This window comes from Citrus clementina, unplaced genomic scaffold (genome assembly GCF_000493195.1).
Source record: "Citrus clementina cultivar Clemenules unplaced genomic scaffold, Citrus_clementina_v1.0 scaffold_3, whole genome shotgun sequence".
Lineage (NCBI taxonomy): Eukaryota > Viridiplantae > Streptophyta > Magnoliopsida > Sapindales > Rutaceae > Citrus > Citrus x clementina.
The window spans coordinates 25,996,821-26,009,510 of NW_006262339.1; the positions used below are offsets into that span (position 1 = coordinate 25,996,821).

Consider the following 12,690-nt stretch of genomic DNA (forward strand, 5'->3'; position numbering starts at 1 on the left):
TTACAAACAAATGCCTTATATCATTAATCTTGATACCGTTTTAACAAAAATATCACTATATTCATAAATAAAAATCACAAGTTAACGCTTTAACCTTGTGTTGGGCTGTCTTAGTCTGCAAATGGCAGAGGAATCTACGATAATGTGTATGTTTTCCTGAGAAGAAAAAAGAACAAAAAATACTTTTGATTATTCCAGCAAACCATTGTCCATAATCACACCAAAAAAAAAAAAAAAATTTCTTTCGCCATTTGCCTGCACTCTGCAGCATCTTTAAATATCTTGTATTCATTTTAAGTAATTAAAATGGTGTAATAATGTTTGAAGGATAGAAAGAAAGCATACACTAGGCTATCAACTTGCATGGAATTGGCCAAATATGGCATCTGAACTCAAAGAAAAAAAAAGAACAAAATTAAATATCATCACAACACACAATGTGTCTGTCCATTAATTAAAAACCTAGTAAAAAATTAACTCCAAGCAAAAATAATATTAGGCTCTACTCAAGCTTCATAGAAAACTAATTGAAAGTACCATTGCCAAAGTAGTAAAGTTGGGAAGGCACTGAAGAAAGAAGGGAATTTCTCATTTTTAATTTATTAGACCAGCAGCCTGCGATGACATAATGTAAAGAAAATAAATAACTGAAATGAAATAATTTCATAATGAAACTTGGACCCATTGAAGCATCATCTACAAAGTTCCTCACCTCTGATGAGAGCAAATGAAAAAGCACTTGTGCAAAAACCAACTTTAAAGAGAAGAACTTTTATAGGAAAAAGGAAAGGAAAGAGGCTAATAATGGGACTGGAACTTGAAGCTGAAGTGGTTTCTTGTAGCAAAGGCTTTTTAACATCTATAGAAACTGTGGCTCTTTATTGCATGAATATGAAACGTCCAGGTGACTCATCAAAAGATAGAAACCCAATTGCTTTATATAATCACTAAGCTATGGTCGGCTCCTTGGCTATTTAGCTAATTAATAATTTATCTGTTTGATTTTGCTTTCATTTAAGTTTGACTTGTGTTTCAATTTGTATTCGGTATAGTAAAAAATTGTATAATGGGATTAAATTAATACGAACCTAGCTAGTCAAAACTTAACGTACGTCAAAACTTGTGCAAAAAGCAAATTCAAATGCTGATTGGGAAAATAAAAAGCGAAAAAAAAAATTCACAATTCATACCTGGCACCAGCAGTCTTGATAGTAGCTGCAAGAGAGCCAGCCACATGCATGGATACTTCCTTGCCTTTACTCTTCCTTTTAGCAGCAGTACTTCTTCTACCATAAACAGAAGAAGGCTCCATAACTTCATGCTTATCACCGATGCCTAAACTCCGTACACAACACATGCGTTGGCACTCAGAAGACAAATAATTTAACATAAACCACAAAATAAATAAAAAGGAAAAATAGTCATTACGGGAATTGTGACTTAAACTTGATATTATCATTGTTTTTGAACTCCATCATCATTAAACAAACTATTGAGAAACCCTTCAAATAATTTAAGGTTGTCCATAGGGCATACTCATGCATTCAAAGAATACGAATAATTTCGACAAGTATAGAACAAACCCATCTATAGAATCAATAGTTCAAGCTCAAAATTGACATCAATTTCAATTTCACCAAATCACAACCTCATTCAAGTTCGCAAACCCTAGAACACCCAAATCCAAACACACCCACAAAACTTCCTGATTACAAAATCACTAAATTCTCTAACAAAATAAAATATCTAAGATAACCAATACAACTCAAACAAGCTCAATTCGTAACCAAATTACAAAATGAAGAATGAACCAACTGATAACAAACATATCACAAGAAGTCATCTTAGTTTCAAAATCACTCATAATTTAAAAAAAAAATTCTTGCCTGATTAATTCGATCGAGAACCTCTTTTCTCTTTGCTGCTTCTTCTTTGCTTTCATAAAGCCCAGCTTCAACCAAAACCATCAACCCCAAAGGAAATCAAAATCAGGGTTTCATATATATATATATATATATATATATATATAAGTAATTATAGATAAAGATAAAACAAAACCTTTTCTAAGTCACAGGTTCTTTGTATATCAGCCTATGTGGATTCTATAACTGATATTGGTTTCGTCGACAGTGACAAACTCATTCTCTCTGATCTCAACATTAAAAACAATAAAATATCCTGAACAAAAAAAGCCTTATTTTTTTTAATCTGACTTTCGAACCCTAACTTTGGCCAAGTTCTTCACAACACTTTCTAGGCGTCTTTCTGGGGGTATTTTAGCTCAAGGATGGCGGCTTTGAAGGTTTACAGTAGCGGCTTGTGAGGTAAATCGTTAGTAGAGAGAGAGAGAGGTAGAGAGAGAGAGGGGGGGGGGGGGGAAAAAAAAAAAAAAAAAAAACTTCGGTTCAAAAAAAAAAATGGGGGGGGGGATAAATTTTTTGTTCATCAAAATTTTTAGATTTTAGGTTTCCACTACACCTCATTAAGACATAGTTTCTAGATAATTTAATTTAATTTTTAAAAATTAAATGCAACTTGTGGTCTAGTGGTTTAACGTTTAAAATTAGAAAGCTAAGGTTCAGAAGTCTGCGGTTCAACTCTAGTGGAGACAAAATTAAAATTTTATTTTTTTAATTACTGATACCTTAATGTCACATATCTCTGATACTTAATTTACAGACGCTATAGTATTAGAAATTTGTGATACTTATCTGTTAAGCACGGAAAATGCCCCAATCTCATGTAATTACTGATACTTGTTAATAAAGTATCACAAGACAAGTGTCAGTAAAAACCATTTTCTAGTAGTGCAAGAACATAAAGTTTGTAAACTAGTCAAGTCTTTATATGGTCTTAAACAAGCTACAAAGCAGTGGCACGAAAAGTTTGACAAAGTGATTGTCTCAAATGGATTTAATATTCATGAATATGATAAATGTGTTTATAGCATATTCAATGGAAATAAAGGTGCGATTACTTGTTTATATATAGATGACATTTTAATTTTTGGTACTGAGAGTGAGAGCATTGAACTCACTAAGTCATTACTGTCATCTAATTTTGATATGAAAGACATGGGACTTGCTGATGTGATTTTGGGGATTAAAATTATAAAAAATGAGAATGGCCTAGTATTGACCCAATCACATTATATTGAGAAAATTTTAAAGAAATTTGATTATTATAATTGTAAGCTTGTGTCAACACCTTTTGATTCAACATAAGACTGTATCCTAACACTGGCAAATCAGTATCCCAATTAGAATATGCACGTGTTATTATGTGTCTTACGTATACTAGGCTTGATATTGCTTTCGTTGTTGGAAAGCTGGGTAGATATACTAATAATCCAAGCCAAGCACAGTGGCAAGCAGTGTACAGAATTCTAAAATATTTAAAATATACAATGGATTATGATATATACTATATTGGATATCCTTCAGTTTTAGAAGGATTTTCGGATGCTAGTTGGATTACTGATCGAGATGATCATACATCCACAAGTGATTGTACTTATACATAATCATATGACATAACTCCACATTGAATATCATACATTAATAGACATGGAATTCATACATACATACATGACAAACTGTACCAAACATGAAACGACCCGTCCCGAATCCCCCCGAGCGAGTCAATCTAGTCTCATCAAAACAGACTTGATAATAATCTAATTAGTAAATATTCTGCTGAAAATTCGACAGAGTCTCCTCTATAAATATAACACTCCTAATTTGCAAATATAAATATAACACTCCCAATATAATTCAATATACAACAAACTCCAGTGATCAATATCATCAACTAAAATGCTGAGTTTTACTCAAAATATCTTCAGAATCTCAAAAGATAATATTATAACTAATAGTAATATCTCAATTTATTCTTAATCCCAAAAAAAATAATATAACAAAATTATACAATCCCAACATGACGCGATAACCAAAATGTCCTGACAAAAACATCTATATCTTCTAACACCATCATGTGGCGAAGACTCAAAATATATTTACAGTCGCTGGGTCGGTTAGGTGTACCTGCAACCTCCTGGTGAGGGGGAAAAATATAATAAAAATGGGGTGAGTTTAAAACTTCGTGAGATCAGTGAGTGGATAGTAGTTTTTGAAAATTCATTCTTACTTTAAAAGAAATAATCATATCATTTTCAAACACGATTTCATCAAACCATATGCGAGAAACCAGTAATAAATCATTTAACATTTAAATCAGATTACTAACCATGAAAAACATATATAATATCGTACCCAATAACCATAGAAATCATATCACAATATCAAATAGAATACACAAATCTGAAAATCTTCACCAAACAAGTACCCAGGAAAATAATCTCATCATATCCGGACCTCAACGGACGGGCAATGACGTACTATCTAGGTACCATTACACCCCGGAGCTACACTGATATACAGGGAAATACCATCTCATATCTCATCGTATTTGTGCATGCATAATCTAGTCCCCAAAGGACAAAAGCGCCCAAGCACACGACCCAAAGCCTCTGTGTGTACTCAGACGAGCCCGAAAGGCCTGTATCTCATTTGTATCATCTGTATCTCAATATTTGTCTGTATCTCTGTAATCATCATACCACATACATATGCCCCCAAAAGGCATAAACGCCCAAACACACAGCCCAAAGCCTCTATGTGTGTTCAGACGGGCCCCAAAGGCCTCTCATATCATTTGTATCACTGTATCTGGAGGGAAGGGTACTGTCTAATGATTTCAAAAATAATCATTACACTTATATTCACATACCTTTTAACCATACTTTAAATCAATACCACATTTTAATCCACTTTTCTTATCTTTAAAATATTATCATGCTTACTCAAAGTCAATACACAAAATCATTAACTAAACATTTTAATAAAATCTCAATGCATGAATAAAATCCATTTCGAGGAAATCATTAAATCAGAACATTTAAAATACTTATTTCACAAACATACTTTACTATCATAATTAACTATGAAAATAGGTTTTGTATATTCCACTCATAGTGACGGTGTTCACGCTCGGTTATCGTCCACGTCCGCGGATCGGTTCTCGCTCGCGAATCCTCCTAAATCAAGGAAATGACATAATTATTTTCCATAAATCAGAATTACGACTAAATTTATGCAATAAACTCGAAACAAACATCTATTCATAATTTACAACTCCCGTGTCAGTAAAATTACTAAAATGCCCTAGGGTCCGTAAATCATTAAAATACTCTGAAATCGGAAATCACCGAATTACCCTCGAAATTGTAATTACATCCAATCCTCAATTTCATGTATTACTAAAATATCCACAGGCTCAGAAATTATAAAATTGCCCTTATAATGTGAAATTACTGAAATGCCCTTGTCGGTCAACGATCACCGAAATTTAGTCAACACTGGCCGGGAAGCACGGGTTAGACACTTTTGGCCAAGCTGAGTTCAATGGTACTGGCGGTGAGCTCCAACGCGCGGTAACGACGCCAGAATCTAGCTCGGCAGCCGTGAATTCCAACAATTGACCGGCGGAAAAACAATGACTCCCGGTGGCTATGGATGGTCAGAAATGAAAGAGGGAATCATGGGGAAAAAAATCCAACCAGTGGTGTCACCCAAAACCAGTGAAAATCCTGGCGGAGCAAAGTGAAACAATTGCGGGTTTTCAAGTTTCAATCGCCGGTGTTCCGGTTGGTTTTCGGTGGCGAGGATGGCAGGGGAATGACGGCTAGCTTCTAAGCTTCAGATTGGTACCAAGCTCGGCCGAAAAGGTGGCCGGAAATGGGAGATATGGCTGGGTCACGTTTACGGGTTCCAGGTCGGGTTTTCGAGTCGGGTTGACGGCTTCTCTCTCTCACTTCTCACACACGTGTGGCTTCTGTTTTTGCTCTGTTTTTTCCAGCTTTTTTTTTTATTAATAAAATCCTTAACCGCCTCATTTTTATTTTAAATTCTACATATGTTACAAAACAGTACCAGGAGAAATAACTCTAATAAGTAGCATACTAGTACTTAGTACTCATACATAATCATGTGACATAACTCCACACTGAATATCATACATCAACAGACATGGAATTCATACATACATACATGACAAACTGCACCAAACAGTATTAGGGGAAATAACTCTTAATAGTCGCCGGGATCATCATCGCACGAGTAGAGCGAGGGAAAAACCTCTCAATACCTAGCGTAATTAAACTATATCGCACGGGTAAGTAACCTAACTCTCAATACGCAAGCACATAGTCTATGGGGAAAGGTACATATATGGTGACTAGTAATCACATCTCATGACTCAATCAAACATACGATATGCGTACATGTAACTATAACATGATATTAAATCATAATATCAAACATAAATGCTTCACGGAATACATAATAGTAATAATAGTATCCACTCACAAATCCTTTTTCACTCCGGGGTTCGTTGGGTCTCTTGTGGGTTCCCGGATTCTAGAGTTCCTCCTAAAATATAGGATTTGTAATTACCGGTTAGAACTGATATAAAAACTTATGCATATCATGTAAACAGTAACATAACTGCTCAAACTTCATAAATCTATTACCCACGAGTTTACTAGATATTAATCTAAATATCCAATTCTATTTTCTGTAACGTTTCCTCTCAATTTCTCTTTTCCCACCTTCAGCTTCTTTCTTTTCTTTTCTTTCTCTTTTTCACTTTTCTCTCTCTTTTTCTTCTTTTGTTTTGCTCTCGGTTCTCCAATTTGGTAAATCAAGCAATTATCAAAATGTTGCATTTTATAAAGCCACCGAATGAGCCACCGAATGCAAGCAAGTAGCTGACTATTGCTTTTGTAGATTGTCATGTTTGGCTTTTTTTTTTCCAAGTAGTGCATGACAGTAATACACTCTTTGCTATCATCCCGCCTCAAATTAGCAACATCTCCAATCTTAAATTCCTTGACATGGTAAATAATCAATTGTCTGGAGTAATACCACAAGAAATCGACCTTCTAACTCATCTAAAACACCTTTACATTAATGTGAATAAGTTACGCGGCTTAGTTCCACGAGAAGTAGGTCAACAACTAGTCTTATATTGCAACGGTTTGTCTGGTTGGTTCCCTTCTTCTTTCGGTAACTTAAACAACTTGGCTATGTTGAATCTCAATAATAATTAACTTTTGGGCTCTATTCCTTCATCTATGGGAAACTTGAAGTTTCTTTCCACTTTAGACTTGAGTATAAATAAATTTAGTAGTTCAATGCCAAATTCTTTGAGTAACTTAACCAGCTTGGTTATTTTGTATCTTTATGAAAACTCATTTCTTCTGTTCCTTCACTTATTGGAAACTTGAAGTCTCTCTTTCATCTAGATTTGTATGAAAATCAGCTTAGTGGTTCGATCCCCCATTTTTTGGGCAATTTGAGCAACTTGGCTGTATTGCATCTTGGTGATAATTCACTTTTTGGTTCTATCCCCCCAATTCTAGGAAAAGTCCAATCTCTTTTGAGTTTAGGATTTGATCTTAATCTACTCAATGGTGTCCTTCCTCCTTCAATTAGCAATCTGAGCAATTTAGAAGGTTTATACCTATACTCTAGTTTGGTTTCAACAGAAATAGGAAATCTCTTGCAATTAATTGAGCTAGAGATAGACAACAAACAACCTTTTGGTCAAATTCCTAAAAGCCTGAGAAATTTCACAAGCTTAAACATAGTACATCTTGAACAAAATCATCTCACGGGAAACATATATGAAGTTTTCGGCATATACCCAAACCTGACGTTCTTAGATCTTAGTCAAAACAATTTTTATGGTGAAATCTCATCTAATTGGGGGAAATGTCAGTAATTAGGCTCTTTAAATTTTTCAATGAATAACATCACTCGGAGCATACCTCCTAAGATTGGAAAGTTATACTAACTTCATAAACTTGATTTTTCATTGAATCACATAGTTGGAGAGCTTCCAATTGAACTTGGAAATTTAAAGTCCTTAAACTACCGTGCTTTGAATGGTAATAAAGTTTATGGGAGCTTACCTCGAGTACTTGGCTCAATTAGTGATCTAGAGTATCTTGACTTGTCTACAAATTAGTTGGGCAACTCTATCCCAGAAACTCTTGGAAACTTGTTGAAATTACACTACTTGAGCAACAATGAGTTTCGAAAAGAATTTCCAGTTGAATTGGAGAAGTTGGTTCAGCTTACAGAGCTAGATTTAGTCATAACTTTCTGGGAGGAGAGATACCGCCCCAAATATGTAATCTGGAAAGCTTGGAGAAGCTTAATCTCTCGTACAATAACCTTTTTGGTTTAATTCCAGGTTAATTTGAAGGAATGCATGGCTTGTCATGCATAGACATATCATACAATGAGTTGCGAGGTCTAATTCATAACAGCACAGGAATCCATTATAATCTTGTGGATGCATTACAAGGGAACAAAGGATTGTGCGGTGATGTTGACGGTTTTCAGCATTGCAAAGACTATGTAACTCACAAACATGTCTTCAAAAAGAAATGGTTTTTAAATATGTTTCCACTTTTTGGAATACTTGAGCTTTTGTTCTTTGTGGTTAGAATGATTTCTGGAAGAATGAAGAAGGCTTCAAGAGAAAACAAAGTAAGTTGTTTGAATAATCAAGGACTATTTTCGATATTAACTTTTGAAGGTAAAATTATTTTTGATATTAACTTTTGAAGGTAAAATTTTGTATGAAGAAGTCATTAGAGCGACGAACAATTTTGACGCTAAGTATTGCATCGGCACAGGTGGACAGGCCAGTGTTTACAAAGCTGAGCTACCATCTTGGGAGATCGTAGTAGTTAAGAAATTTCACTCACCACATCTTGATATGGTAGTGCAACAAGCATTCTCGAATGAGATCAAGGCATTGACAGAGTTGCGACATCGAAATATTGTGAAATTTTATGGCTTCAGTTTCCATCCCCGACAATCATTTTTACTTTACGAATATCTTGGAAAGGGTAGTTTGGCCATAATTCTGAGCAATGATGCAGCGATAGACGAATTCAGCTAGACTGTGAGAATGAATGTGATTAAAAGTGTAGCTAATACCTTGTCTTACATGTCAAAATTGGCTGCATCTAGAAGCTTTGACAAGAATGGTTGGCATGGCTGCATCTAGAAGCTTTGACAAGAATGGTTGGCACTTGGTTTTGAATTCTAGATGCCGTAATGTTTGGTATTAGAAAAGAAAAATTCAAAGTTTGAAATTTGTAAGTTGTACGGCTTGAGGTTTTGGCCACGTGTTTGACATTTGAGGCAAAGTTTTGCCTATAAATACAAGCTCTCAATCTAAAGCTTGTATCCAATTCCATCGAGAGAGAAGCATTGCTTTCTTGAGTGTTGAGAGTTTTAAGAGTTTAATAAACTCTTGAGTGTCTAGTGAGTGAGAGATTGGGTGTATTGGGGTTTTGGTAGTGAGCTAAATATTACATACTTGTATCCTTATCTCACTAGTGAAATATTTTCCTTCTGTTTTCGCCCGTGGATGTAGGCTAAAAGCCGAACCACGTACTTTTTGGTGTCCTCTTTTGTGCTTGTTCTTTATTTTCTTACAATTTCAACTTAGCTGCGTGTCTGCTTCTCCCACCAATTTTCCTAACATTACATGCATCATGATTACTTCCCACCAATTGTCCATCAAGACATATCAAGCAAGAATGTGTTGCTGGGTTTAGATTATGATGCTCATGTTTCTGATTTTGGGATCTCAAAATTTCTCAAGCCAGACTCGTCAAATTGGTCTAAATTTGTAGGCACATTTGGATATGTTGCTCTGGCATAAATTCTTAAATTAATTATATGACACCACTTGTTTCATTAATGAGCGTCATATCTAAACGATCATTCTTATTGTTCACTTTGCAGAGCTTGCTTACACAATGAAGGTTAACGAAAAATGTCATGCGTACAGCTTTGGAATATTAACATTGGAAGTGATACAGTGGAGTCATCCAATAAATTTTATTTCCTCAATTTCATCTTCATCTACCAACAATAACATTTCACTTAATGAACTTTTGGACCCTCGACTTAAAAAAAAAGAAGCAAAATACAATAAAAGAAGATTAGATAATCAGAGGCGTAGTGAACCCCAAAAGATAGTTAGCATAGAACTCACTAATTAATAAAGTAATAAATGGGATAAAAAATGATCGACTAATAGGCTATATATATGTGTGTGTGTGTGTGTGTGTGTGTATCTAGTCCAGAATTTTAATTTTGTACTATACCTCTATTAAGTTATAACCTCTTTATAAGAATAAATTTCTCCAGTCCCAATAATATGACTATATAGAGGTTTTACTATATATATATATATATATATATATGCCACCTTGTAGTATCGTATGCCATGTTTTATATATAAACTTTTTCTTAAAATAATTAGAAAGGGAATGAGAAATCTCACTCATTAAATTAAATGCTAATCAATAAGCACCATCATTACTTGAACTCGACTAATCAGAGGTGCAAGCATTTAAAGTCAGTCGAGCTACCCCAAAAGGGAGCTTTACATTTTTTTTTCACATAATAATCAAAGATGTCACGGTAATGGTCCTTTCAAAATATCTAATTTAATTTTGATAAATTAATTAGTTGAATTTGTTCAGTTGTTGAAAAATTGTTTAATTTTTTAATACACAAAATAATATCCTTTCGAAAATTTAATTAAGGTATATATAGGTAATCTTCAGAGTTCAACGAATCACATCTATTTTTAAATTAAAAAAGAGAGAGAAAGAGAAAAAAAACTGAAAAAAGGATAGGATGTTGAAGGGGGAGATAGTAGATGTATTTTGAAGTATTGAGAATGTTGAGAATATGTTTCGAAGTGTTTGTGTTGAGAATACATTTAGTAGATGTATTTTGAATTATTGAGAATGTTCAGAATATGTTTTATGTGTTTGTGTTGAGAATACATGGATGTAGACGCACAAACGCAAGGGGAGTTTTAAAATTTGAAATCAAATTAATGAATATGATTTGAAGTGTTTGTGTTGAGAATACATTTTGGATACACACGCACACACACAAGGGGAGTTTTAAAATTTGAAATTTGTTAATCCATTCGATTTCTAACACATGCATACATTCAGGGAAGTTCTTATAAAAGTTCAAAATACATAATGTGTTTTGTCATCATAAAAAAGGAGGAGATTGTTAACCTCTATGGTTATATAGCATTTTGATTTTGATAATAATAAACCACGAGTCATGGGTAAAATAGGAAATACACATATTCTTTATTTTGTTTTAAAACAAAAAAATGAATGTTGAGTATTTTAAGATGTCCTCAAAATTGTTTTCTTTGTATTTTCTAAAGGAAAAATTTTATTATGTGAATATTATTTCAAATTCTAACTATAAAGCGAGTTTTCGCATAAGTTTTTCACATAAAACTTTTATTATGTGCTTAAACGTTAAATCTTTATAATCCAAATGGTAAGCTCACTAAAGTAAAACTAGCTGCTAGACACAAATTGCATACGTTACAAGGAAAGCGGCAAACTGATTGCATCAAATTAGCTCTCTAGAATCAAACGATAAACTGGTAGAGTTGAAGCAGCAAACCGATTGCATCAAATTAGCTCTTTGGAATCAAACAATAAACCAATAGAGTTGAAGCAGCAAACTGATTGCATCAAATTAGCTCTCTTGAATCAAATGGTAAACCGATAAAGCTGAAGTGACAAACTGATTCCATCAAGATGACTTACTAGACTCAAAGAACAAACTGTTATCTGCAAGCGGCCAACCAATTCCATCAAGATGACTTACTGGACTCAGACAACAAACTGTTATTTGCAACCGACAAACAAAATCCATCAAGATGACTCTCTGGAATCAAGTGGCAAACTACTTTCTTGAAGCAGAAAATCGTGAAGCAAAAATTTCAAATTACAACCATAAGGATAAGTGCCATATAAGCAAACTATAGACTGTTTTCTTGAAAGGGCAAATCGATTATGCCTAAAAAGTCAACACTTGGTGAAGGAGGTGTGGGATCATCTCAAGTTGTAAATGTTTATTGACACCCTAAAAGTCAATTGCAAACTTCCTGAAGCCTTGGATTGTAATGCTTGAATAGTGGAACAATCAAGTTCGGTTTGCTTGGAGGCATGGATATAAGCGGGTTTTGCCGAACCACGTAAAAATTTCGTGTTTGCTTTCTTCTCCCATATCTCTTTAAACTTATTCATTGTTATATGTACCGTGATTGAATCTCTTAAGGCATTAGTTTAAATTATTTTGTAATTTAATTTGTTTAATTTTTAAAAACCCAATTCACCCCTCTTGGGTTACTTAGCTAGAATTTCAGCATAGCTTGTCATGTGTCATACCGTACAATGAGTTACGAGGTCCAATTCCTAACAACACAAGATTCTAGTATGATCTGTTAGGAAATTGGTGGGTGAAGCAGACACGCAGCTAAAGTAAAATTGAAAGAAAAATAAAGAACGAACACAAAAACAGGACACCAGAAATTACGTGGTTCGGCTTTTAGCCTACGTCCACGGGCGAAGACAGAAGGAAATATTTTACTAGTGAAAAGGAGTTACAAGTATTGTAATACACCCAAACTCTCAAAACACTAAAACAAGAGCTTATAATTTCAAGCTCTCTAAACTCTCTCTAAATACAAGAAAACTCTTCTTAAAATTGGATA

At 34.2% G+C, this 12,690-nt stretch overlaps 1 protein-coding gene across 1 annotated transcript; it reads left to right on the forward strand.

The window, feature by feature from the left end:
* The first annotated feature begins 8,330 nt into the window (after positions 1-8,330).
* LOC18046644 (MDIS1-interacting receptor like kinase 2) lies at positions 8,331-9,033 on the forward strand. The gene is made up of 3 exons (XM_024187253.1): positions 8,331-8,483; positions 8,573-8,615; positions 8,696-9,033. Exons 1-3 carry the CDS (start codon positions 8,331-8,333, stop codon positions 9,031-9,033), a joined length of 534 nt encoding a protein of 177 aa, XP_024043021.1.
* Positions 9,034-12,690: the final 3,657 nt, after the last annotated feature.